We start from the raw sequence: 27,626 nt of genomic DNA on the forward strand, positions 1-27,626 counted from the left end.
GGTGGTTCAGTGGTAGAGTTCTGGCCTTCCCTGCAGGACACCCAGGTTCACCTCTTGGCCAGTGCACCTTTCACGCAGCCACCACCCGTCTCTCGGTGGAGGCTTGCGTGTTGCCATGATCCTGAATAGGTTTCAGCAGAGCTTCCAGACTAAATCTAGGAAGAACGGCCTGGTGGTCGGCTTCTGAAAATCGGCCAGTGAAAGCCCTGCAGATGAGAACAGTCTGCTCTGCAACTGATTATGGGGATGGTGCAGGGCTGGGCAGTGTTTTCTTCCATTATGTGTGGGGCTGCGTCGACCCAGGGCCAGCTCGACGGCAGCTAAGAACAACAAGAAACAATAAGCAATTTAACTTGCTTATGCCTTTCACCAAAAAGGTCACGTGGAAAATTGTTGACATTTGGAAATTGGAGCTTTAAATTGAATCTTAGGCAAGAGCCAGTGAGTCACGATATGGTTTTTCGTATTTATTTGGTGACATTTCAGACATAGAAGTAGAGTATGAAATACACAATGAGTCACCATATACGGAAACAGTTAAATGTCCAGGTTCCATGTGTGCACAATTAAATTTGGTATACTATAAATAGAGATTTAAAATACTGAATTATGTGAAATCATTTGCTTAACCCAGCATGGGTTTTAAAGTTTTATGTTGTTCTCTGACCCCGCTTTGCTGTACGCTTCCTTAGTGCAGCGAAGCCATCATAGCTGAGAAGATTGCTTTAATGACCCGCTGAGGACATGTCCTTGTTTTGTCTTCTATTAGAAGTTTGGTTCTGAGTTCTGACATTCATGTTGCTTTGTTCTCTCGGATACATACTTGCAAGCCAGGGAGTTTTTGGTTATATTTGAATTGATAATCATATTCTTATTTCTTGCTCAAAGCCAAGATGTGAGTAGTAATTGCTTCAACTTCATCCTTTTTATAATTTCGGATAATAGCTGAGACAGGTGTTTTCATAAAGGGATCCTTAACAAGGGGAAATAGACACACATTAAAATACCTGTCCTCCCCACCCCATTTCTCCTTCCTTGCAGTGTAGATCCACTTGATTGAATAGTGTCGGGATACCAAAGGACCAAAGTAGTAAATGGAAATTGAATTTTCAAACACAGGTCACACAGGAGAGTATTCAAGACCATGCCCGTTATCATTTGAGAAGTATAAATGGGGCAGAAATGGGATGGGGGTGAGGTTGAAAGTTTGAAGGTAAAGATGAGCTAGCCTTGAAACTGTACTTGCGTGTTAACAGTTTTTCCCTTAAATCACACACTCTGTCCTTCGAGGCCTCATTGGGTGCTTCGGTTTTGATGTGGGCTAAAACCACTCATTTTACAGGGAGTGATTGGAACAATTACGCTTTCCATTCTCATCAACTGACTGTCTTTGATTTGACATGAGCTACACTGAGAAAGCAGATATTGTTTTGGTCATGTAATATATAATAACCCTGTTGCTGTTGAGTTGATTTCGACTCATAGTTCCCCCCTATAGGGCAGAGTGGAACTGCCCCATAGGGTTTCCAGGGCTTCTTTACAGAAGCGGGCTGCCATATCTTTCTCCTACAGAACGCCTGGAGGTTTCAAACCACCAGCCTTTTAGCTAGCAGCTGAGCGCTTTAACCACTGCACCATCAGGGCTCCTTATGATGTGTAATAGAGCTCTTTAAAAAAGATGGAGAAGCAGGCCTTGCTGTGGTTCTCTGACGGCTGGCTTGGATAGGTCGATATGCTTCTGCGTTTGTGATGAACCAGGGAGAAAAGAGGGAAGACATTCCATACACCTAGCATTTCATTTAATAATTTGGGGGAAAAAAGCTGTTAATGCAAATCACAATCCACTTTTTCCTGAAACAGGACAGTAATCCTTGGCTTGTTTGATACGTCTGCACCTAGTGTGCATCTTAGTTCCCTGGGTAGCATAAACGGTGTGCGCTCTGACTATTACCCAAGAGGTTGGTGGTTTGAATCCACCCAGCAGCGCTGAAGAAGGCAATCTACTTCTGTAAGATCACAGTCATTGAAAGTCGTATGGAGTAGTGCTGTTCTGAAACACGTAGGATCACTGTGTGTCGGAAGCGACTCAGTGGTATCAGGTTTGGTTTTATTGTGCATCTTACAGGAGCAGTCAGTAACCAGAGCTAACAATTTGAATCAAGTTCAGGGCCGTTCAGAACATCTTAAAGGTTTCCAGTCAATGAAACAATACTTAGGAATCTCTAAAGAATTGCCTTTGTACGGGTGATATGCTGTTTTTTAAATGAACCTCTTTGAGAAATGAACTGTAGGTCCAATTGCCTCTGTGAACAATTACCTCCTCTGCCATGAGACCAGAAGAAATGGATAGTATCTGGCTACCATGACTGAATGTTTTGATCTAGGACCCAATAGATGGGTCCTAATCAAAAGGAGCAAAATCATGGAATTGAACAGAACTTCAAATTCAAAAGGAAACCAGACTTACTGGATCCGTTAAGACTGGGGGAACCACCGAATATATTGCCCAGAAATAATCTTTAAACCTTGAACCAAAACCATCATTAAACTAAACAATCTGGCTCCCTTAATAAAGAATGTTTGCCTTGAACAGTACACTCGTAATGAATTACGTATATAAGTTCAAACTGACAACAGTTAATCTAAAGCGTAAATGAGAACTTTAAGAGGCAGAGAGTATAAATTAATGGTGATGAAACAATTTGGGTAGAGATAGTGAGATGGTGCCACAGTGTGAAGTATGTAACCAATGTCATTGAACTGTACATGTAGAAGTTTAGACTAGATGTATGTTTGGTTGGGAGCCCTGGTGGCGCAGTGGTTAAGAGCTTTAGCTGCTAACCAAAAGGTCGCAGTTCGAATCCACCAGGAGCTCCTTGGAAACCTTATGGGGCAGTTCTACTCTGTCCTATAGGGTCGCTGTGAGCCAGAATAGATTTCGGTGGCAGTGGGTTTGGTTTTTTGTGTTTGGTTGTGTATATTACCTCCAAAAAACAAATAAATTGAATAAATAAATGAACCCCTTTGACCCCAGATTTAGATCATTTTTGGAAAAAAAAAAAAGAATTGCTGCATGGCTTTAGCTTGTCTGTTAGTGAAAGCAGCCCCTGCCACCTTACACGCTTTGGCCAGCTCTCTCCTTGCCATGTGCTTTCAGGTGCTCCCCTGGAAAACAGTCATGGAAGTGGTGAGCGTGAGCCCGAGAGAGAGGGTCCTGTGACAGTGGCCACATTGAATCTTCCTGAAGAACAAGGATTATACAGATACATGTATTTTAAATCTCCCCAGATTTTTGCTATCTCGTGATTGAGATATCTTTGCACATTTCTGCTATGTTTAAGGGTTCCTTCAAAATGATATATGTGTGAGTGTGTGTGATTAAGTTTTTTCTAAGCTTCTGCTTGAGGGCAGTTGGAATTTTTGAGTGGCTTTGCTTGCTTTTTTAAGATTGTACCATTGATTTCTTAGAAGGATGGTGAAAAACTTAGTTATTTCAGAGTATGAAAATAAAGTCCTCTGGTTTTTTTTTTTTTGTTTGTTTTTGAAGCTCTAATTTATGAAGATGGAATTTATCCAGCAGGCCCTACTTTTAATATTTGTCTGTGGAAAAAATCCTAGAACTTAAATACATTCCTAAGAGTAACCCAGTGCCATCGAGTCGATTCCGACTCATAGCGACCCTATAGGACAGAGTAGAACCGCTCCATAGAGTTTCCAAGGAGCGCCTGGAACTTTGAACTCGCGTCCCTAAAAAAAAAAAAAAAAAAAAACTAGCACCCCTTAAAAAGATGAGAAAATGTAGCAAGGAAGGGGAGGTCGTTCATCCTTTTCAAAGGTGTTTAATCCTTTTTGGAGTTCTTTCCTTACTTCCTAATTACCCTACATAAACATCTGCCATGAAATAAAAGCTGTATTTACTTGCTCTTGAGGAACACAAGTGTGGCCTCGCATTCCTTTCAGCAGATGTCAGGATGGACTGGGGAGAACGTGGAGGTAAAAGGGTTTGTTCCAATGTCGTCAGGCCGGCGTATCTGAGAGCTGGGGGGAGAGTTGTCAACATGAGCACCACGACTGATCCCGAGACACTGGGAGTGAAGTCACCCTGGTGGGACTATGGCTTTTTATAGCCCTTTGATCTTGTCACCCTCCCAGCCTGGCCACAAACTCGCATTAGCAGTTGGCCCCTGTGTGTCATCTCTTGATGGTGCGATTGTCACGGGATCAAATGCCCCCTGTGATTTGGCAGTTCATGAATTCTTAATGTCCCACTTGCAGAAAGTGGTAAACTTTTCTTTCACAGCTGATAAGCTGCTCCGTCATTGGAACATCACCCAACATGTGCGCCTTTATATAAATTATGATATAGGTGTCTCTGGCATAAGAGTGGGCATAAAAATTGTAGAGAACACGTGGAGACCTTAGTAGTTTTTCAGTAAAAAGACCTTAGAGCCATATTGGCAGTTTGGTTAGTAATCAGGAATAATATATTGTTTGGTCTGCAGTTAGCCTTTAATGTGTTTCAAAAACTCTTTTCTCAGCTCCTAACCATTTTATCTGAAACACTCTCTCTGAAGTCATTCCGTGTTTATTTTAACCAGGAAGCTGATTAGAGTTCATTGATAGGAAGTGATAGGCTGTACACATGGCCATGAAAAATATTTTTGTCCTTGGCACCTAAAATTTGTTGTCAGAAGTATTGCCACATTTGGTCAGAGATAGTGTGTAGAGCTTTATTGTTTGAGATCACAGATCACAGTTTTATTGTTGGAGATCACAGTCACCAAAGCTCAGTGAACTCAGGTGTTTTCCAGGAATTTTAACTTGGATTTTCCCCCTGGGATGTTCACATTTCTTTTCACCCCAATTTTGTGCAAGGAATAAAGCATCTGGGCCTAGTTCCTTCTAGGAGATTGCAGGAGGACATAGGAAAGAGCATTTAAGGAGGGGCAAACATCCAGTTTGCTAAAATAAAAAGGGGGAGCCTTAAGCACTATCTATTCCTCTCCAGCTGCTCTTTGCACACCTTCAGGCTCTCCTCTAAGAAGGGAAATGCTTATTCCTGAAAAACCGTGGCAACTATGAAGTGACGTACTGGAATAAGGTAGCCCATGGCCTGTGAGAGCAAGCGGCTAACCAGCTGGAGGTAGATTCACCTGCCATTTTTGACTCCCAGTGATCCTGGCCAGCTTTCTGACTTAACTCTCCGTTTACCCAAGGGGCACACAGGTGTGATGACATGGGGGGGCAGGTTGGCGTGGCGTCTCTGACAGGTAGGACATACAGGGAGCTCTCTATGCGAACGTCTGTCAGTGTGGGAAATGCTTCTCAACCTTTCATCCAGCCATTAGTCCATCCAGGCGCCATGTGAAGCAAATTCCCCATCACTTAAACCTGTATCTCCCAAATCAGATGTTATATTGTCCTGATGTAGGGGAAGGAACATAAACTTGCTGAGGAATAGTGTGCATTCAAGAAGGATGGGGGAGGGGGAAGATTTCACTCTAGTTACACCAAAAGCGATGGTATAACTAACCCATCCTCCCTGGAAAGCTAGATGCCATCGAACTTGAAAGACAGGACAAACAAGGAATGAGCCCAGGCCAGACCTTAGTTGCAGGGACATGGGGTTTTGCAGCACTTGGCAACTTAGCGTGCATCAACTTGTGAATTCTTCTTCGCTTTGGTTTCTAGGCAACTTGCATAGATTTTAAAACTGAATATAAACACACAAAATGGAATAAAAAGTGAATGAAATGACAAAAAGCCTAATGACATAACCCCCGTCTGCCACACCCTTAGTAACTACAGCAAATAAATGCAGGCCTCTGCCTGGCTCTTCAGAGATTCTGGTGGGAAGGAAGACAAAAGTAGCTGTAAATAGCTCAACTTGTCACAGAATGATGAAGTTCATATCTTTACAATGCAAGATAATACTGAGTAATCTGCAAGAGAGACGATCTGCTCAGGGGATGGTGTTAACGTTAAGGAGCGGTCTTGCCCTGCACTTTTAATTAGCTCTACATCAGGATTCTTTGAAGCTGTAGACCTTGCCAGTAGCAAGTTGAGTCCATGAAGGAGTAGGAGACGACTCCCTGATATTGGCATTATTGGTCTTCCCAGGTCACCTTCTCCTGTAGAAACTCCAGGGATTCTATATTACAGAGTTCAGGTTACTTCTGGGTGGGCAGGTCCGACCCACAGTGTCTATCAGGAAGGAGGTGGGGGAGCAGTCCCAGATCAGTGTGCAGTAATGTTTCTATTGGAGACTTGGACTTCAGGTAACCTCAACTGTGAGTTTAGAGATTAGGCGAGTTTAACAGGATCGTCGGTGAACTTGGCAGTCTAAAGGTTCTTGTTAGACCAGGCACTATTTAGATGGATGTGGAAAACAAGTAACCAGCGATTGGTTTGAAAGAAGGGTGGATTGTGGACCTACTGGATGGACAGAGGTCGAATGGAACTTCAATGCCTTGAAATATCTAGCACTAGAATGCCACTTTATATGCGTTGGAGTCTGCATCTTGAGCGTCCTGGATTCATAGAGAAATGCCTAAAGTAATATGGGGATGAAAAATAAGATCTTCTAGAGAAGTGTAAAGAAACTGGATTTGTTCTGTTTAGAACAGCAGTGTCAGGGATCTGAGGGTGGGCGGGCATAGTCCTGGGAGCCGCTACCAGGGTCTTAGCTTTGTGCCTCTAGACAAGTCACCCATCACCTATTGGCTGATGGCCATCTTTGCTTTTACATTCAAAGGAGGTATTCACAAGTTACTCTTCGTTTTCACAGAACAAAAATTCAGTGACGTTAAATTGCATTGTCTGGTTTAAGAACAACATACGTTTTAAATAAGAAGTCAGTAGTGAACCTGCTGTACCCCTAATACCAGTTGCCGTTGAGCCGACTCTGACTCCTGGCGGCCCCACGTGTGTCAGACTAGAAGCGTGCTCCGAAGGGTTTTCAGTGGCTGATTTTTCAGAGGTAGATCCCCAGGCCTTTCTTCCAAGGCGTCGCTGAGTGGACTCAAACCTCCAGCCTTTCAGCTAGCAGTCCAGTGCCTTAACCGTTTGCACTACCCAGGGGCTTGGTGTGAATAATAGAAACTGTTAGTAAATTCATGTGTTATGTTTTTGTATGGCTGTTTCCAATGCTAATTATACGTTGGCTTAGCTAAAAACAGGAGATCACACTTTCAAGGAAGTCCTATTCCATAATGAAAACACAACGTTTTACCTAAAACTCTCAAAAGCTTTAGGACAAGCTGTTTGAACAGAAGCAATTCATGAGTTTACTAATTTTATTCCTGCTATGGATATCATGTTTGTTTATTTAGTCATTCATTTTGTGAGAGACTGTGGTGTGAGTCCCCCTCAGTCCCAGCAGGCCCTGGTCGGGGAGGCCGTCAAGTGACTTACAGGCCACAGCTACCCTCAGAGGGCTCTGCCTCCCCAAACCTCTCCCCACAGGCCTGTGCCTACATTTATAGGAACAATTGCCCATACAGAATCAAACAGCCATCACTTCCCTGTCCTTTGGATAATTTCATGCCTGGCCTCTTTATTCTGTGTTTTATTTTCCCTCTTTAGAGTTATATTGCTACAAAGAACAGTTTTCTGAGAACTAGAGACAAAGCAGGGCCATATATTATGGTGTGCAATTCTGCTAGTAAAGTGGATGATAAACACAAACCCAAATTTAGCTTCTAGTTTTAGAACCATTGTAAAGCCACATTATAACAACCATTTTCTGAAGGGAAAATGTCGAGGCCCCTCTAAGTACATTTTATCTTAGGCCGTCTCGCCAGCCTGGGGCTCCCTGTTTCCAGTGCTTCCTCAGAATCTGTCTCTCTCCTCCCCTCCTTTACTTACTTCTGACGAGACCCTCCCCGTTACCTCGTCTTCAGCCTGTTCACAGAAATGGGGCCTGTTTATGGAAGTGGAGTACATGGGCAAACACACGCGCGCGCACACACACGCACGCATGGCAGGGCAACACCCAGCTCTCCGTCCTCTTGTGTAGTGATAACAGTCTGAATTTTAGGTCATCCTGGCTCCTCTCAGGCCTCTTGAGCTGCACAGACAGGAAGTAACACCAAATGACAGCTGAAGATAGAGAAAACACTGATCTTAGGAACCATCTGAAAAGTTCCTTTCCTAATATAAGACATGGTAGAGAATTGCAGGTCACTTCTCAGTGAAGAGTCCACCTGGAAAGGTGATTGGTTCATTGTTTCCCTCTGGAAAGAAAAATGACAGTGTGAACTTTGAGAAATGCCATAATCGAGCTGTTCCATGACCCAGCAATGTCCGTACATCATCAAGAAAAGGAAGTAATGGCACTGACCTTGTGGTCCTATGAAGAGGCGCCAACCTTTTCCCATTCCTCTTACCACTTAGCCATTTTGTCAGGCTTCTCAAACCAAAAGGCTCTGTGCTGTTCAGAAACTTAGCCAAGTTTAACGGATGTGAGTGAAACATTTGGGGGCAAAGAAAGATTCCCTTAGCGGTGGTGACTTGTGCTTTAAACCGTGTAGGAAATGGCCCCATGAGAAAATTGATTTGTCCCCAAAAAATGGAGAATAAAGGAAACAACTCAGAAAAAAGAATGCCTTTTAAATTGGTTATGTAGGGTTGTAAAAATCTCATATGTTGTCGTTAGGTGCCATTGAGTAGTTGACTTCAGTTCACAGTGACCCCATGTGACAGAGTAGGACTGTCCCATAGGATTTTCTAGACTGTAATCTTTATGGGAGCAGATCACCAAGCCTTTCAGTTCCAAATGCCAACCTTCCAGTTAGCCACCAAGCACTCGACCGCTGTGTGCCCCAGCAGTACTGTGTGTTCACAGTTTGGGGGGGGTGTGTCTCTGCGTGCATGGCTTGTGTGTGTTTGTATATGTGTGTTGGGGGGGTGACACTTTTCAGAAGTACAGTAAACTGGGCTGTGATCTCACCATATGTGTCGAATTGAACACAACTCTTCTGCATGTGATGAAGACTTTAGCCTGTAGGGGTAAATAAAACATCACTAAACAGGGACGGCCTGAATATTTTTTGCTGGCTATGATAATTAAAGCCATGACAAAGGTGGTGGGTTATGTTACTTATTAGCTTGAATCACTCTTAGATTTGATCAAGACGCGGTTGCCTGTGGCGCTTCGTTTCATGTTTGTCCTTTATTTCATTGACATGCTTTGCCCTGGCCTCTGTCATTCTATAAAAGCAGCGAAGCAGTCAAGGAAGCAGACCCTAGCGGGCTTTAACCAGACCTCCTATCCTATCCAGCCTTCTCCCCGGCCCAACCCATCCACCCCAGCAAACATTCCAGCCAGTAAACTTGGGCCTGAAAATCAGCTGGAAAGTTGTGTACTTGTGGGTGGGAGGAGGGACCTGGAGGAAATCTTCCCTTTCTAGAATGAAGCAGATGGGCCCAGGTGTACCTAAAGCTGAGGGTTTTTAAAGGATGTCTTTATTTTCCCTTACATGAGATTAAGAAGCAGTTACGTTGGCTGTAAGAGGAACTTGGAACTCAGATGTACTAGTTGTCTATAGCTTTTGTAGCAAATTACCACAAACTTAGTGGCTTGAAACAACACCAATTTATTATCGTACAGTTCTGGAGGTCAGAAGTCTCAAATCAGTTCTACTGTGCTGGAGTCAGTGATCAGCAGGGCTGCCCTCCTTTTCAGAAGAACCTGTTGCCTTACTTTTCCAGCTCCTAAGGGCTGCTCTCATGGCTTAGTTCGTGGTCCCATTCTCCATCTTCAAAGCTAGCAAGGTTGGGCCGAGTCCTTCTCATACTGCCATCTCTTTGGTTATCTTGGTTCTCTCTCCTGCCTCCCTGTTCCGCGTAGTATGATTCCATTGGGCCCACCTGGATAATCCAGGCTAATCTCACCATGTTGAGGTCAGCTGATGAGCAACTTTGATTCCCCTTTGTCATGTAAACTGACGTGTCACAGGTTGCAGGAGAGTAGGATATGGACGTCTTTGGGGGCCATTATTCTGCCTACCACAGCAGAGAATGTTGATGTAAAGATTGGTGAGTTCATTGGGGAAGTTCACAGGTTGGAGAGTGGACAAAAATAGGGTGTGGTATTAGAAGTGGGTTTTCAGGGGTTTTATAGCTTCCTACAGCTATTTAAGGCTACTCTCAGGGAAAATGTACATACTGTGTAGCAGTAGAAGAAATCATATTTTTAGTTTTAATGAACTTTGTCTTACTGTAATATCTAACATGCCGACTACTGAATATAAAGAGAAATTTTTAACTGTGACACACAATTTATCATTTTAGTTTGGGGAGAATTGACATTTCTCTATTCAAAAGAATGACCCCACTATCATAGTTTTATTGACTTAAGAATAATTGAATTACAGTCATCATTTCTTTTGTCTTGGGAATTTTTTTTTTTTTTTTTTGGTTTGCTATGGTTTGTTTTTATTAACATTTCATAGGAAAAGTCCAATGAAAACGATCCTCTATTTTTAACATTATAAACATCCTTTGTTGGTGCACACATCTGTAAATTTTTTACATAGTTTTAATAGCTGTGCCCATGTTCTTGTGTGCTGAGTGACTGGACGGACATTTCTCTCTCCCCTCTCGTCATCTCTTAAGATTGTGGGTAATGTCTGCCCCTATTTGCGAGGCCATTGCAAAGTCAACTGAGATAATAGATGTGAGAAGCTCTCTGGGAAATCGGCACATCTGCATTTGCATAAAGCTGAGCAGCAGTGGCTAAGCTGTCAACAGTTCCCTAATAGAAAATGTCCCTGAAAGAGATACGACATTTACCTGTAATGGCTTTCTTTGCCCGAGAAATTAATGATGTAAGGCTTTTTAAAAAGTCTGTTATCCTTTAATTTTTCCTTTAAAGTTGATCCTATTTTAACACACTTTCATCATTTGGGTGCTAAGAACCAGTGCTACTGGGCACAGGATTGAAGCTCTGATCCTGCCACAAGACAGGTTCCATTAATTCACCACTGGCTGTGTGGGTGCTGGGGGGAGAGTCAAAGCCCAGACATTCTCCCAGGCCTTCAAGGAGCTCAGAAATCTGAGCATTGCTCACAGCAGCACTCAAATAATTCTGCTATATGGAAAAATAGGATGACTGCCAAGAACACTAAATGGGCATGAATGACAGAATAAAACCCAGGAAGCAAAAATTGTTTCTGGGAGGGTGGAATTGGGGAAGGGTTCTTGAAAAAGGTGGCCCTTGAAAAGTGATCAGAGCGGGGAGAGGGCCTTCCAGGCAGAAAAACAGGCGATAGCAGTGAGTAAAGGTTTGACTGCAGAAAGGGCTGGCAAAGATGATTAGGGACTGGAAATGAACATATGGAATGGCACACATTTGGCATGCATAGCATTGCCTCAGTCTGTTGGCAGGAGAAGGCCAAGGTCAGAGGTATGCTTGGGCAAAACTTGCCTGTCTACCTGGGGTGCGCAAACTGGGTTTATAACCCAGGTCCTTGCACCTATGCAGGTGTGATGCAGACATAGGGCCTGCACTAGAGGACGTGCTGGAAATAGGTAGAGGGAGGAGGAGAATGGAGAGAGCTTATTTGGTAACTGGCTTACATTTGGTGGTTACATCTTGGTAGGGTCACTGGTTGCATTCCTCCCCTCAGTATCTCAGCCTGTGTAGGACCATTGGTGTTTCAGGAGCACGGGGGAAGGAGGGTCGACCATTGTGAACTCACACCCAAGAGCAAAATGGGTCTTCAGGCTGAAAGTGTGCCAATGCTAGTGTTTTCCTGACACCTTGGAAAGTTGGGTCATGTTTTTATGGGTGAGAAAACGGAGATCACTAAGGTTGAGCCTCAGGTCTCTAGGTAAGTAGTTAGGTGGGGATCAACCCAGGTTCCAGGTGACTTGCCACCTGAAGGTGTCCCTAGTGCCTGCTATTTGTGTTCGGGAGGGAAGGACGGTCGTTTTTAAAGAGGAGGCGTCTCATCAATTGCACCAGACACGGATGTGTTCCGGGAGGTGGAGAGCGCGCAGTGCCCGGAGAAGGGACGCGGCCTCCACAAACCTCGGTTTCCTGGTCGATGGCCGTGGTGCTGGGGGGATTCCCTGGGCGCCTGGCCGGGGAAGGGTGCGGGGCCAGGACGGCGTCCTCCCTCGGTGCCTCGGTGCGCCCGGCTTGTCCCTGGGCGCGCGCAGACTGGGTCGGCAGTCCCTCCCCGCGCCTGGGCGCCGGGTCCCAGCCTTTGCCTGGGCCACGCGTGGTGTGCGGTCTTCCTGTCGGAACCGCGAGGCTGCCCCGACGCGCGCCGCCGGCCGACTTTAGCCAGGGCCGAGCTGCTGGTATCCGGTGAGTGGCAGGGGCGTGGAGGGTGAACGGCGACGGAGGGCGTCTCAGGGGCATTGCTTCGTTAAAACCTTTGTGGATTAGGTATGCTGCCAGGCTTTTGGGCACACGTGAGAGTCCCTACATACTTTGTTGCCCCTCATCTTCCCCGTGGGGACTGCCTGCGCCTCGCCGAAGTCGAGGATGCTGCTGGCTCCGTCCTTTGCGACAGTCTTCGAGTCGATAGTGTCGAGGGGGCCCCCACATGTTCTTCCAGGTCCTTGGCTTTCCTAAAGGGAGTTACTTACTTGTGTCAAGTATTTTTTCAGATTCAAAATCCATTGTCGTCGTGCTTCGGATTTGGGTCATTATTTCCCGTGAGAGATGAATGTGCCCGGGGGACAAATGTCGATGCGGTTCTCACAGCCATTAACAAGTCATTAACAAGAGTATGTTAGGGCAGCTTCGTCCCGCAGGCCTCTGCGAAGCTGATACTGGTGATGGAGAATTTGGCTTTAAAACGCCGTGGAAAGGGGTTGCCGCTGGTTTGATGAGGTTGGAGCGCTGGGCGGTGCGTGAGAGGTTGCAGCCTTGCCGGGCGGGCAGAGGACTCAGCTCAGGTTAAGAAGGAAGAGAGGAGTACGTTTCCCAGATAAGGTTTCTTTAAAAAAGAAAAAAAAAAATCATTTTCTAGGATAGGATAACTGATCTGACTTCCAAAAAGGGGAATGGTTATTATAGAAATAGCTTGAACAAATAGTATTGTAATCAGTGGGAAATGAAATCAGCCTTGTTGGTTGAGAACTGTTTATCTTAAGTGGAAACTCTCTCAAGACAATCTGTGGTTTATGGGATATTTTAAGCCTTGCCTTCTACCTTTCAACTTAAAGCAAAATTGCAAATTTAGCCAACAGGTTCTTTGGCAGGAACTTTTTTTGCTTTTGAAAATAAATGCTAAAATTAAAAGTCTGCGTGATCCCTGAGGCTGATAGTAACATGGGTACTTGGGTGTTTACTTTGCAAGAACATTTTGTTGTATTATGTAATATTTATTCACTCGTTTCTCATTGCAGAATATTTATGTTTATTATCTGATGTAGATATCATGGGCTTTTCAAGCTGAAAAATACTTTTTAAAAAAAAAAAGATACTTAATGATTTTAATGTTTTTATTCACTTGATGAAAACATGCATGAAGTGTATTAATTAAGAAGACGTGTCCTGTCTCATACACACACAGAATTGACTTAACTAAGAAAGGATTTACGGCCATTTCTAAATCTTGACTCTGGTGAATTTTGGAAGGAAATGTTTTTTGGGTGTAGTAAGTTTTCTCCAGAGGAGGAGCTTCCCTCCCTGTTCTCAGTAGTTGCTTGGCCATGTTTATCTCACCTGCAGAACAAGTGTTTGGGAGTCCTTTCTATGTTTTTAGGAGCCCTGGTGGCACAGTGGTTAAAACGCTCAGCTGCTAACGGAGAGGTTGGCATTCTGAACCCACCAGCTGCTCTGTGAAAGATGTGCCAGTCTGCTTCTGTAAAGATTTACAGCCTTGGAAACCTTATGGGGCATTTCTGCTCTGTCCTATAGGGTTACTATGAGTTGGAATCAACTCGAGGGCAATGGGTTTGGTTTTCTGTATTTTTATTCTCGTTCTCAGGCGCCTGATTTTGCTGGTTTATGATTACATTTATAGGTTAGGAGAAGCATTTAAGAATGTCACTTTATTTTCAGGGCATTGAAGTTTTAAGTTAGGTAGGCATTTGAAAGTGTTAACATTTGGTTTTAATTGTTTTCTTTCTTTCTACTCATTTTAACTTGTTTAGTTGATTTTCTTGTTTACAAACCTTTTAAATGGTTTTTTTTACAGTTATACTATAAATTCTGTTTAAATATTTGTCATGTTTATGTTTAGAGAGGCAAACTTAGCTGCTAAACAAAAATGGTACTTTGTGGCACATTAAGGTACTGAGTTAGCTTTCTGTAATGTGAACAATTATGGTAGCCATTTAAAAATGGAGAAATTTTAGAGCATATCCTAGTGAATACATGGATTGAGACTGAAAACCATATTTAACAGCCGTTTTTTAGAAGTAAAAACCTGTTTTTGAAAAATACATAGAAAAGGGAAAGACGCACATAACCTATTTTATGCAGAGTTCGTATAGGGATTGCTTGTATTTTTTTCCTCCATCCAGTGCTTACTGCCTGTGATTTTTTTTTTTTTAAACCTTAGGGGATTCTTTGTATAAACTTAACTTCTAAGCTGTTCAGTATTCTTGTAAACGGATGCCATATTACTTTAAAGATCGGACCAGTACTGGCAAATAAATATAAAAAGGCTTTTGATGCTTTATTTTTCTAAGCACCTATTTTACAGTTACAGTTTTACTTGTCCTGTAAATTCCATTGTGTATTTCAAACTATAATGAAGAGTTTAATATTCAGAATTTGTGAATGGACTATCATTTTCTAGGGATCACTTCGTTCCTGAGTTAGACTGCTCTGGTTTGGGGTTGTATCATCTCTTCAGTTTTTGTTGGGAAGTGCATTTACAGGAACCTCCTGCCTCTCACTTAGTCCCAATAAATAACTTTTCCCATCATTTTTGAAGGAGTTACTCTAGTTGGTAGTAGTTGCAGTTTTGTGTTGTTGTTGGATTTATTTCTGATGACCTTTACCTACCAGGCTTGTTTACAGTTGTTTCTCCTGTGCACAGGGAATGTTCTGGTTGTTTCCAGTGAAGACGCCAGTCATTAGCCATTAAAGCTGCCGGAGCACCCAGGAAACCCATTTCTGGCATTTGGCGTTTTCCTGTTTGGGCACAGGTAGTCATTCAGCTGATTTGAGTGTGCACAGTTAGCCACCTTTGCCAGCTCTAATTAAGAATTACACAGATTGTTTATCAGCAGCATGTCCTGGGTGGCTTGTTCCCCCTTCTCTTCGTATCATCTATAAACCGTGGGAAATGATTCTCCCACACCTCTGTACATCCTGCACGTTGCTTCCCAGTGATCCAGGAGCATTTGTTCTGCAGGACAGACCAGACTTAGAAGTTGATTCTTTTTTTTAACAATGAGGTTTTTCTTTTCTTTTCTTTTTCCTTCGTTTTTAGCTGTAGCATGGTCTGGTGTTCTTCCCCAAAAAATACTAGTATCGTTGTGAAGTGGCGGGTCCGCTTGAGGTTTCAACTTGGTTTTCTAAACGCAGTGTGCAGTGAGAGAAAGGCTTCACATTCCCCAAATGAGAGGAATTGTTACAGCTATTATTGCCTTTGTTCTCAAAACCATTGGAATTGCAGGCTGTGTTGGAACTAGTTTGTACATTATTTAAATGCTGAGACTAAAACTTCTCATTAGGGTAATTACTGGGTAGGAGGCGATTGTCCCGGGAGAAAGCGAGAAAAGGTCGAGCTAGTGCTCCCAGCCCGGGGTGTGGCTGAGAAGGAGCGCGGTGGAGCTGGGACCTGCCCGCGACTGGCCGCCCCCGGGGGCGGGGCTGCGGCGGCCTTTCCCGCGATTGGCTGGGCAGGGAGGGGGCGGCGCCGGCGCTGCTCTGCGAGGATATCAGCCCGCGCCCACCACTAATCAGGTAGAAGGACTCCAGGCACCAGCCAGCTGCCTGAAGTGATGAGCGTCAGTAAGTAAGACATTTTCCTCTTGCAGATTTCACTTACCCACCCCCGGGACTTTATGACAGCTGCGGGCTGTGCAAACTGTCTGTGGCCTTCAGCTGTTGTTTGTTAAAAGAATTGAGTGGTCTCTTCAAGATCTATGAAATCCCTTCTCATTTTCCTGCTCTTAACCTCAGTCTTTCCACCAAATGAGCTTTAACAGAAATGAAAAAAAAAAAAAAAAAACAAACTCAGATTTGGCTCCATATTATTCGTTCTGCTCATAACCCGGTCCCGGTGTGCTCGCAGCTAATGAACCCTTCTGAGGACTTTGCATGCCCACTGCCATGGTGAAATCATTTGGATGTGACTGGGTTTCTGTTTCGCTTCAAAAATGCTATAGGAGGCTTCTCACTGGCTGTCGCTTTTGTTCTGCCGCTTCCATACTTTTAAACGTTTTAGATTTTCACAGTGCATTTTCTTGTGTGTTACCATTCACCAGGCCTTCAAGTAAATAGATCAGGTTAACAAATTTATTCTAATGCTCTCAAGGAAGCTCATTTAAAAGGACAGATTCAGCAGGAAAAATAGTAACATAAATTGGTGCTTCAGGCTTGAGTCTTCTATTAGAAAATGTTCAACAGGTTAGCTTTGGTTTCTGGAGCGTGGTTCTCCTCTTTACTCTTCTGTCAAGGTGTGTGTGATCTGGAGTTCTGGTCTTTTGACTCATTTCTTAGAAACTTATGCCAAATGTTGGATAGCTAAGGAAAGAAAATAAGTTTTTTAAAGCTTTCTAAAAAAACGTTTGGTTTGCCCTGGATGGAACAGCCTGTTCATTTTTATTTGTGTCTTAAAAGTAGCTGTTGTAAAGTTCTGAAATGAAAACATGTGTCGGGAAATCAATAGAAAAATTGGTTCTCGACCTAGGCAGTTGCATTTAGTAATTTTAAATTTTATGTAACTACTACCACCTTTTTTTTTTTTTTTTTTTTTGCTGGCTGGTTTTTCAAATGTGTTTTAAGTAAGCCAAGCTTCACTTTGGAGTAGTATGTTTAGATGATAATTGGTATGTTGTAATGTTGATATCTTAAAAGCCAAAGTGACAGAAATTCTGTTAAAATTTCTGTTACTTCCTGTGGAAAGTAAGCAGTAGTGACCAGAGGAGCATTTTAAAAGTGGTGTTCGTTTTCTTCTTCTTTTTTTTTTTTTTATAATAGCTTTAATCACCTAGGAAAAAATACTGAAAACCTGTATAAAGAAAACTATTTCATTTCTGCTTTTTATTTTTAAAAAAATTCTAAGTTTAATTTATATATAAGCAGGGATGAGGAGTGAAGGAAAGTAGATTTTCCATAGACTATTTTCCATTACAATTTAAACAATCAGAAAACCTAGCAATGTCTTAACGCTTCTGGTAATTTCCAAGAGTTGTGTTCCTGCTTTAGAATGTATTATTCCAATAAAATAACACAGTAGTTTTTGTACATGAGCATATTGTTACATATATAAAGGAAGATACAGAAACAATAAACCTTACCTTCAGCTTTGGCGAAATTTCTCTAGGAGTCTATTAGGAAGAACTTGTGTGTGCTTGAGATTTTCAGTTGCCACTAAAAAATACATCTTAGATTTAATCATGTTCATGTCAGCACCTATGAAGAGAAATACCCCAGACCTACTAGGATTTTAAATCCTAAGTTAGCAGCACCATTAGCGTGTATCTGTTGGACATTTTTGAAGACTTGTTGATTGACTTTTGAGTACTTGGAATTCACATGAGAAAATACTTCTGTGGCAGCAAGTAAGGCTGCATTTCAGATTTCCTGCTACTGTATAAGCGGGACGGAAGTCCAGGCTGGAGCTCCCATTAGGCGTACATAGCAGTAAAGTGACGTTTTGCCCTAGAAGAACAGTTTTAAAACAATATTTCAGCATACTCATTTAGTGGGGAATAGTTTCTATAATGATGGGAAATAATTAGCTTGTGAATTATTCGGCCATTCGTTCATAGCATGCAACTTTTGGGTAAACAAGCCTGGTATCGTGCACGTCCCTGAGGTTTTATTGTTCTGTTCCCCACTTACGTCGTCTTCGTTTCACCGTCTCACATGATAGGCGTCCTTGAGCCAGCCATTTCTCGTTCCTAAGGAATGCTGGCCCAGTAATCACTTTCATTCCCTTCAAATGAGCTCTTACTGAGGTGGAAGAAAAAAATTAAAAATGAAGTAAACGTTTCTTGAAAGTATGTGAAGCTTTTTTCTCTTCTTAAGTCCATGTTGCTTTCAATATTATGCATGGCCTTAAGTGTAGAAGTGACCCTTAAAAAATTAACCCTTTGCTGTATTTCTCATAAAATATTTCAGAGTTAATCCAGGGTATAAAACGTCTGGACTAGAATCTTAAAAGTGTATAGCATTTGAGTCGATATGAGTCCTGTGTTTTATAGATGTTAAATCATTCTGTAAAATAAAACTAAGACATTGACTTTCATAATAGATTGTACAGTATTCTCAAGGTATTTTCATTAAATAAAAATTTTACTCCTTTATTTTTTTAAAACAATAATTCATATAGTTTGACTACCCACCTTACATTTCTCCGTAACACCCCCTCACCTTTCTTCGTTTGTTGAGGTTGGCAGCAAATATATTTAAGGATATTTTGCTCTTGTCGACTTTATGGTAGAAACGACCTGCCAAATTGTAATTGTGTGGCTAAAGTTTACGCTTAGTTGAATTTGGTAGCAAATACAGAAAGAATATTAGAAAATAAAACTAACCACAGACAACCACAAGACAACTATGTTGTCTTGACTGTCTGCGTATAGAGAAGAAAGGATAGGAACTAGAGGTAGTGGAATGTTAGTATTAGGCCCCAGAACAAACTTTCACCCAAGAGTGAAATTTTTTTGTAAATTATGTTCCCTGCCTCAGAGTAGGTAAGACATGTCCCTGTACGCCCATTCCTGAATCAGTTTTCTAACCTGAGGACACAGTGGTTGTACTGGTTTCTCCTTCCTTCTGTTTCCTTCCTTTTTCTTACCTTACAAATCCTGTTAATATCATCTCCCAAACGCTTTTGTGGTTTACGTTATTTCTGGGTAGCTATTATTTTTGCTACGTTTGAAAAACTGTAATATCTGGTAGCAGGTTTTAACAAGGAGACCATGGAAAACAAAAGGACAGCTTTCTCTAAGAGGAACTACTGAGTTTTCATACATAGAGCAGACCCCTTATCGTACAATCTCATTTATTTATTAGCTTTTTGAAAAGATTGCAAGGCCATCATTGCATTGATTACACTTAATTGCAATGAAAGAGGTATTTCAGTTATTTTACCATTAGCTTTTAAAATAGGATGACTCATCAGTTAAATCTGTTATCGCACAGAATGTTTATAAAAGGTTTTAAATTGTTAAATGGAAATGTGTATATTTGTTGGGTTTGTTCAAGTTTAGAAATAAGAATCATATCTGGCCTGAGTTTTTGTGTATAGCTGTGTAAAAATTTTGTTTTCATAGATTCATTTAAATCACTGAATTGTTGATCGATGTATTCTTGCACACTTTACCATTTTATTGTATCGGACGTTGAGTGCTTTATTTCAATTCAGGAAATATTTGACAGGCATGTGAAATGAGCAAGGTCTGGTCCCAGCCCTTAAGGAGTTGCCTTTTAAAAGGCACATTCTTTTTATAGAAGTTAAAATATAGTTTTGTTTGAACTCAGTTTTATTCCTTGTTTAAACTCGAGAGGACAGGACCCTGTTTTTGTATGTAAGATTCTGAAGGTTATATTTTCTGTAGGAACTCGGCTTTTTTTTTTTCTCCCACTTGCTAATTACTTATAATTTAGAGAAAAAACTATTTTCACACAAAGTATTCCTAAGGTTTACTTATCTGTGCATATGAACACCTTATTTTTATGGATCACTTTTCACCAGGAACATAGGCAATATAAAATAAGTTTAACCAAATGTTACAAAGAAGAGTCTACTGTTGATGTAATTGTTTCCTAAAAGCATTAAATTCTGCAGTAAATAATCCGCCACAGTCTGATTCTGAAAGTTGGAGAAGATGGGGGAAATTGTGAATTTGAATGAAATTATGGTTACTGTCTTTTCCCTTGGGGAAAAAAATTGGAAAATATTTGATAGTTTGTTTATATTGTAAATGACAACATAAAATCCAACCATCCAACTGTTGTTGTGCTTCATATATATCTGCAAAGTATTCAAAGCTTAGAATTCTTTCCATTTTGGGGTGTTGCTTGCGTGACGTTGTTTTATATTTAGTGGCATTAGCACTCATCTTTATGTTGGAGAATTGAAATCAGAACATTTGAGGTAGGTGTTATTTTAAAATATTGTTATTATGGCTTAGGGATAGAGAGATGGTGGCTCATTTCTTGGGCACACTAGCGCTGGGAGCTCCGGTTATCAGACGCCCCTGGTGTCCAGTCTGCTAGCTCAGCCCCCCGTGAGCACGTGCTTCGCTCATTCCTGCGTCTGGTGCCCTTTTGTTAGACTGCGGCATTGAGTGTCTTCGTAGAGCAGACCTCTCCATTAAGTAAGTCATTGGGAAATATTTCTAACATGAATTAAGAAAATACATGCCAGTTTGAGCTGGAGAAGAAGAGAAAAACAAAAGGAAAAAAAAAAAAGGCTAAGCAGCTCACGTAGGTCACTCAGAAAAGTTGACCCAAAGACTTAATTAACTTCTTTTATATAACTTTGGAAAGTTATTTACACAAATTCAACCATATTCTGCATTCTGTGCTGAACTTTTTTCTTACTTAATAACATCTTGCCGTCTTACCGCATAAATAATTTGATTTCATACTTTTTAATAAATGCGCTGTGTGGTCATGTGCTGTATCTACAACTAGGTTTGACACGCAAAACCAGCAGAACAGTCTTCACCGTAAAGGCGTATTCATACTCTGTTTTTTGTTGTTGTTAGTTGCAGTCTAGTCGATTACAACTCATGGCGACACCATGTGTGCAGCGTAGAACTGCCATGTAAGATTTTTAATGGCTGTGACCTTCGGAAGCAGATGGCCAGGCCTGTCTTCTGAGGCGTCTCTGGGTGGATATGTACTGCCAACCTTTTGGTTAGTAGTGTAATGCTTAACCATTTGGGCCATCCGGGGACTCCTTGGTGTTCTTTAGGAGGCCGTAAGTTAGTATGTAACTAGAATTTTGAATAGAAAATATGACCATGTATAAGTAGGAACTCAGGTTCATAAGAATATGTACCCTTATTCAAGATAAGTGTATCTGTCAGGAAGCACAGTAGTATTAATTTAGGTAAGAGTATTGATTCTCAGGAAACAGAAGAAAAAACAGATTTCTATGAAGGAAAACTGGGAACACAAGAAAAGTTAGAAGTATTCTCTGATACTTTGCAGTGTTCCAGATTCTTTTAAAAATCCTTAAACAAGCCATACGTTGAGTATGCCATTGTTATCATGGCACAGTGAATGGTAAATAGACTGAATCACTTAAGAACTTACAATTTCTTTTTCATGAGTGATGATTTTTTTGAGAAGCATAAAATTCGAGTTGGGAATGGTCTCCCTTTGGGAGGAGGCAGACATACAAGGATCCCAGGCATCTCTTGCAGAATACTGGAAAATTTCAATTTGAGTATTTACAATGTTTTATTTTCCAAGATGTGTAATCACAAACCATTAGCATACATGGTTTGTTAGCAAGATCCAGTTGGCAAGAGATTGCTTTTTATATTAAAAAAAAAAAAAAAAAAGCCAAACCCGTTGCCATCCATTCCGACTCATAGTGACCCTGTAGGGCAGAGTAGAACTAACTGCCCCATAGGGTTTCCAAGCAGCTGGTAGATTTGAAGTGCTGACTTTTTTGGTTAGCCGCCATAGCTCTAAGCCACTGCGCTACCAGAGCACTGCATTTTATATCATTTAAGGAATATGCTTTGTGTCAGATTGCATGTTCTTTGGGTAATACTTTTATGAAAGTTAGGGAAATGATAGCACATGAAAATCTGACCCTTAGAATCTGGAAACCCTGGTGGTGCAGTGGTTAAGTGCTACAGCTGCTAACCAAAGGATCAGCAGTTCGAATCCACCAGGTGCTCCCTGGAAACTGTATGGGGCACCATAGGGGTCGCTATGAGTCGGAATCGACGCGACGGCACTGGGTTTGGTGTTTGGTTTTTAATCTGGAGACATGAGAATGGTTTGTGACTGTAGATTGTTTCAGATGGTATTTGCTAGTTGATGGTGTCCGTTCTGGTTACTGTGGTACCAGTTTTGGAAGCAGTAGCCTTTTTAAACCGTGATTGATAGCATTGTTTCCCAAAATGTAAGAAATATCCTTTCTTTAATTCTGTGTGAAATGAAGTATATGAATATTTGCTTCTATTTTAATTTTTTTCTAAATTTTGATGATGGACATACAGTCAAAATAGGTATGTCTGAAATGTTTGATAATCAAAATAACTGAATCTACTGGACGAAGAGATGCCTGATTATTGATTTCCTTATTTTGACAAAAATTGTTTTCACTCTTGTTTTTATTTGGTGACTGTCATTTGCTGGCAAATCAAATTTGTGGCCCCCAAATTATGTGACCAGCCCAGATTTCTATTCTTAAATTTTGGCTCTTTTTTAAAATGTGTTAAGTTTTTGCTTCAGTATACAAAGTATAATTTTTTTTTCAGTAGCAATTCGAACCAATTGCATTTTTCCTGTCTACAAGTTACTTGTTTAAACGAAAAACGCTTGAACCACGTACTGATGTCCTAGGTCCAAGCTACTCTTGGGCAGACAGTTGACTGCTCGTGTTACCGTATAAGAGCTTATTTTTGTCACTTAAAGATGCATATCATTAAAAAAAGGCAAGACTCAACAACAAAATAAATTAAAAAAAAATTTTTTTTAAGTGACAGTTGAAAAAACATCATTTATTCACATTGGTGAGAAGAGCACGGTTCTTGCCAGTGTTTGGGGATTTCATATTTCTTTTTGGGTTGTGAGGAAGGAGAACTTTTTTTTTTTCCCCCCCAGGAGCTTCATTGATTATACCCAAATTTTACTCTACTGGCAAAAATCACCATGTGGGAATTTATACAACTTGGAGGTTTTTAGGGTTTTTTTGGTCTTACTTGGTTCAGAAGAACATCTGCAAGATAAGTTGGTTTCTCAGTTCTGCCTCATGTCCTACAGGCAGGCTTCCCTGTCACCCTTGGTGAGGAAATTCTGTCAGTGGGGACTGTTGGCTCTCACACCAGGGATGGTGGGGGCAGGATGAGGCACATCGTGTGGGAGACCAGTGTCTTCTGGGAAGAGTGGAAAGGAGTTGGTCAGACTTTGGGGAGATCTGACAAAAATGAAAGAGCATGTTGTGTCTTTGGGATTGCCTTTTTATCCCAGGGGCAAAGGAAAATTGCTGTCTGTTGTCCTCCTACAGCCGAAACCCTTGTCCATGTGATTTTCAAAGGCCAGCTCGCTTTAATTCTGGTCTGGACCCTGCTTGTGTTAAATTTCAGCCAGCAAATCTCCAGCATACAGGAGAATTGGAGATTTCTCTCCCTCCCCCATTTCTTCTGTTTTTGTTCAGTGTAAACAGTTCCTGCCGTAGTAACATAGACAAATATAGCAGAGAATGCTTTTCTGGAAGAAGAATGCTCCCTAAGCATTTTTTAACCATTTTTGGGAAGAATTGATCTTTCTGTGTATTTCAGACAGGCTGAAAAGGGAGGGGGGAGACCGTTGCTGTAAACTGAAGTGACATCATATGTATTGCCCCCATTGATCTGCTTTTAGTCTCCGGCCAGGATAAAAGGAAACAGCATCAGGGAGGAAGTATGCTTCATTTAGGCACAGATCCCAGAGTGATAATGGGGTAATAATAGAACTCACGCCACTGTCAGTCGGTGGCTGCTTGGGAGCCTCTCGGTGACCTCCTTGGTCACAGGCTGCAGCACCCTGCAAGGCAAGGTTCCTGTTTGCTTTTGGAGGGGTGCAGTCAGTGGGGTTCCTTGTCTCGGGTCCTGCCTGCGGAAGGTCAGTAGCAGACCTGGCCTCTTCTGCATCGCACTATGGAAGTGGCGGAGGGCCTCGGTTGCGTGGGTGGTCTTCTGGGAGCTCAGAGCGAGTGATGCCCCATGACAGCAGTCGGAGGCTTCTGGAAGAGCCAGGGTTTGTTTTCTTTGTGCTGCTTGTAGGCTAGGGTGGGTTTGGAAAATTCATATTTTCCTTCCAAGAGCCTATGTGGAAACTCTTTAAAACTGTTCAGAGTTGTGCGGCTAGCCTCAACTTTTCAGTTGACTCGGAAAAGTACGAGATAGACTTTTTTTTCCTTTGTACATTTCTGGGTAGTTAGCAACTATGGAATCCCCCATGTTTAGAGCGAGAATACAGACTTCAGTCCTTAACAAATAACGTTTGTGTCTGACCTCCTTCAGCATTTAATTTTTTTGTATTCATTTGAGCAACTCGTATGGTTCTGTGAAGTTCTTTCTTCAGGTACCCCCATGACTTTGGCACCCCACCAGTCTTATTTTGTCTAAGTTTCCGAGGCAGATGCATTTTAAAAATACTGCCGTGGTCTCCATATGGAAAAAATAACAGCCCTGCCACAAATTCCTTGTTTGTGCAAAGGAAAGGACTTTCTCTTCCCATCACTGTTTAGCTGTGGGTAGGGGGCACTATCGATCCTCAGAAATCAAGGCAAGTTCTGTTTATCCTGACGAAAGGACCAGCTTCTTAGGAGCTAGTGCTCGGAAGCGTGTGCTTTATTTTTCTTGATCACTCCCTGGTACAATGAAAGCCATGTCTGTCTCCCTCATTACTGGTGCAGTAAAACAGAGCTGGCCTAGAAGTCATGTGCAATTTAATGTGATTTCAGCGTGGGTGGAAGAGGAATGAGCCACACAACATTTCCCGCCACTGCCGTGCCAGCTGCCAGGGCACGTCTCGTGCCCAGCGCCGTGCTCTGGGAACATTTGCTAGCGTATGGTGTCTTCAGCTGCTGTGCAGACATTTCGACTTATTACTATTAGTTCCTTTTCATTGTAGGGTGGCATTAAGTGCAGCAGAAGTTTACAAAGAGAAATGTGCTGTGTTAAAGTGTAGCTCTCTATGGCATTTGTGCTTCAGTATACTCTTTTCAAGGTCTGTGGTCTCATTTAAAAATTATGCAGTGTTTACTTATTTGTGAATGAGAGATGCCAAATTAGTTATCCTGTCTAGGTACCAAAATTCGTTAAAAAACGTGACAAACTGGCTTTCTCTATTTTTTCATTGTTTAGCAACTCCGTTTTCTCCACGAATTGTAAGAGTTAGAGTTGAAAGACAGATGGCTACAGGTTGTTTACTAAGTGAGAGTCGTTTATTCAAGTCCATTCTAGGGAGTTGAGCTGGAAGAAACTTTGTAGCGTTATTGAGGAATGTTCTCGCCCTTTTGGAGGACCTTGTTGTGTCCCGTCCGCCTCTGGACAAGCTGCCTCTTGCCCCAGTACGTCAGGCGCTGGTACTGAAGGAGGAACGGGTGCCTGGAGGGGCTGTGGGTGCTTGCCTTGCACCTCACTCCAATTAGAGAAAATTACTCTTACTAAAGATCTGGGAAGGTCCGCCTGCACAGGCACTCCCTCCCTGTGTCTCCGTTGTCCATCTCGAGTCACGCGGCTTAGCTTTAAGTATTCCCGTTGCATGAAGTTTGGAGAGGACCAGAACTGCCAGTGGTCTCTGCAGCTCTGTTTCTGTGTGCGGATGTATGAACTCGCGCCAAGAAGAAAGCACAAAGATACAGAAGCATGTTTTGATAGGTTCATATATTAATAATTCTTAGATTTTAAACCGGAGTTTTGTTTGTTGGCTACATCCACTTGGGCTAAGTTGAGGACAAAACTGGAGCCCTAGTGGCGCAGTGCTTAAGAGATCAGCTGGTAACCAAAAGGTGTGCAGTTCGAAGCCACCAGCCACTCCTTGGAAATGCTATGGGGCAGTTTTATTCTGTCCTTTAAAGTCGCTATGAGTCTAAATTGACTTGATGGCAACAAGTTTGAGGACAAAGCTAGTCGTCTTCCTCAGGGCTTCTTTCTCTCCTTCGCGGGTCTGTAGTTGAAACCAAGTCCCAAGTGTGAGTTCTAACAATAGGCCTCTTTGTAAGCTCCAGCACGTAATAGGTAGATGCTTTTCTTTCTATTCTTTCTTCTCTGTAATTCTGCAAATTGGCAGGGCTGGTTCCTGCTTGTATTTAGTTAGCGAATGATCCCCAGTGAGAGAGAGGCTCCTTCCCTGGCTGGTGGGTGTTCTGTGCTAGATTGAGCACTATTAGTGCTGAGAATCCTTCTCTCTCGGGCAGGGCCCATTCATTCCCAGAAGCCGGCCTTCCCATTTCTGGAGTAACCCCTCTTGACTGTGGCATCAAGATTTAAGTATTGCTGCCTTCCCTAAGACTGGCTACTTTTAGAAACTGCTTATAGTTTTTGAGAGTGCTTCTGGGGATGCAGATGCCCCACATGGGCTGGAGGGATACCCGGAGCCATTCCCTGCCTCCTGCACCCACTCTGCTTGGGGCTTCTACCTGGTGCAACAGGGCCCTCCCCTCTGTGTCCTCTGGAGTTGGATAGCTGCTCAGTGAGGGATGCCCAGGCCTGGGGGGCAAGGGGAGCTATACATGTGAGTGTGGAGTTGGGGAGAAGACCTGTGATTTGAGAGAAAAGGAGAGGGGCACACTGAAGAGGGTTTGAGTGCAAGAAGGCATTTAGGGAGCGGCCTTAGAGGAACCGGGAGGTGTGGCCTCGAGGCTGTGGGCAGGCCTGGCCTTGACCTAGAGAAGGGTCCTGGAATGTAGAGAAGGAGAAGCTGGAGCAGGCTGGTGAGCAAGCAGGAAGGAGGCCGTCAGGTGGCTTTGCTGCCAGTCAGCCGGCTGAGCCATGTAGAGGCGGAACCATGACAGGAGAAGCCAACAAGAAAGGAAAAAATTCTCTCTGCTGCTGGTCAGTTGTCCAAGGTGGACAGAGCCCTCCCTCTGCCGGCCACCGCTAATTGCCAGCCCCACGGTTCTTGGGTGTAGACGGAGGAGGAGGGGCCCTGGGTTGGCCTGTTTTATAAAGCACAACAGATTTCTTTGAAGTTCATCAGAGTAGCCTCACGTGTGTCTAAAGCTGTAGAAAATGGTAGACTTTTGTTTTTGTCACTAGTGGTTACGTAGTAAACTGGTATCTTGAAAGCGTCTTACAGGCACATGAGTTCTGATAAAAGGAAATGGTCAGTAATTCTTTGAGCCCTTGTGTAGAACCTCACAGGTCAGCGATGAGCGTAACCCTGCGTTTTTGCTGAAGCACCTCGTTTCTCTTGTCAGCCCTGTTTCCTGTGCGGAATCTACAGCGTGCCTTTGAGGTGGGTGGAGGGATGCCATGAAAGAAATACGCCCAAGGCCCAAGCCATGTGCGTCCACGTCTGTCTGTCTCTCTCTCTCTCTCTGCGGGGAAGTGGGGGCTTCGTTAGAACTTAGGACGAGGTGAGGAAATTGTGGGATTACGTAGTGAACCGTTGTACATGCTGCCTAGCTGATTTTTCTGCATGCAGATTGTGGAAAACGTCTGTGTCCTTCAGTGAGGGGGAGAGGAGCAGGGCAGGCAGAGTGCACACTGGGGCAGAAAGCCGAAGATAGGTGGAGGAAGAAGCCAAGGAATTTTCAAGTTTCATTTAGAGTAACAGAAAACCGAGATTTAAATCCAGT

At 42.6% G+C, this 27,626-nt stretch overlaps 1 protein-coding gene across 15 annotated transcripts in view; it reads left to right on the plus strand.

Annotated features, from left to right (window-relative positions):
- Positions 1–27,626, plus strand: part of AOPEP (aminopeptidase O (putative)) — a 464,323-nt gene that overhangs the window by 399,731 nt on the left and 36,966 nt on the right. The window contains exon 14 of one of the 15 annotated variants that reach the window (XR_007518652.1): positions 3,158–15,928. The exons of 13 other annotated variants lie outside the window; for them this stretch is intronic. Coding sequence is in view for 1 of the 2 variants with exons in the window: in XM_049895757.1 (XP_049751714.1) it covers positions 3,158–3,220 (63 nt within the window). In the remaining variant the exon portion in view is untranslated. Of the gene's footprint in view, positions 1–3,157; positions 16,153–27,626 lie in introns of those variants that run through there. One more of the 15 variants, XM_049895757.1, reaches the window with a different exon arrangement.

Source organism: Elephas maximus, chromosome 9 (genome assembly GCF_024166365.1).
Source record: "Elephas maximus indicus isolate mEleMax1 chromosome 9, mEleMax1 primary haplotype, whole genome shotgun sequence".
In the NCBI taxonomy this organism is placed as follows: Eukaryota; Metazoa; Chordata; class Mammalia; order Proboscidea; family Elephantidae; genus Elephas; species Elephas maximus.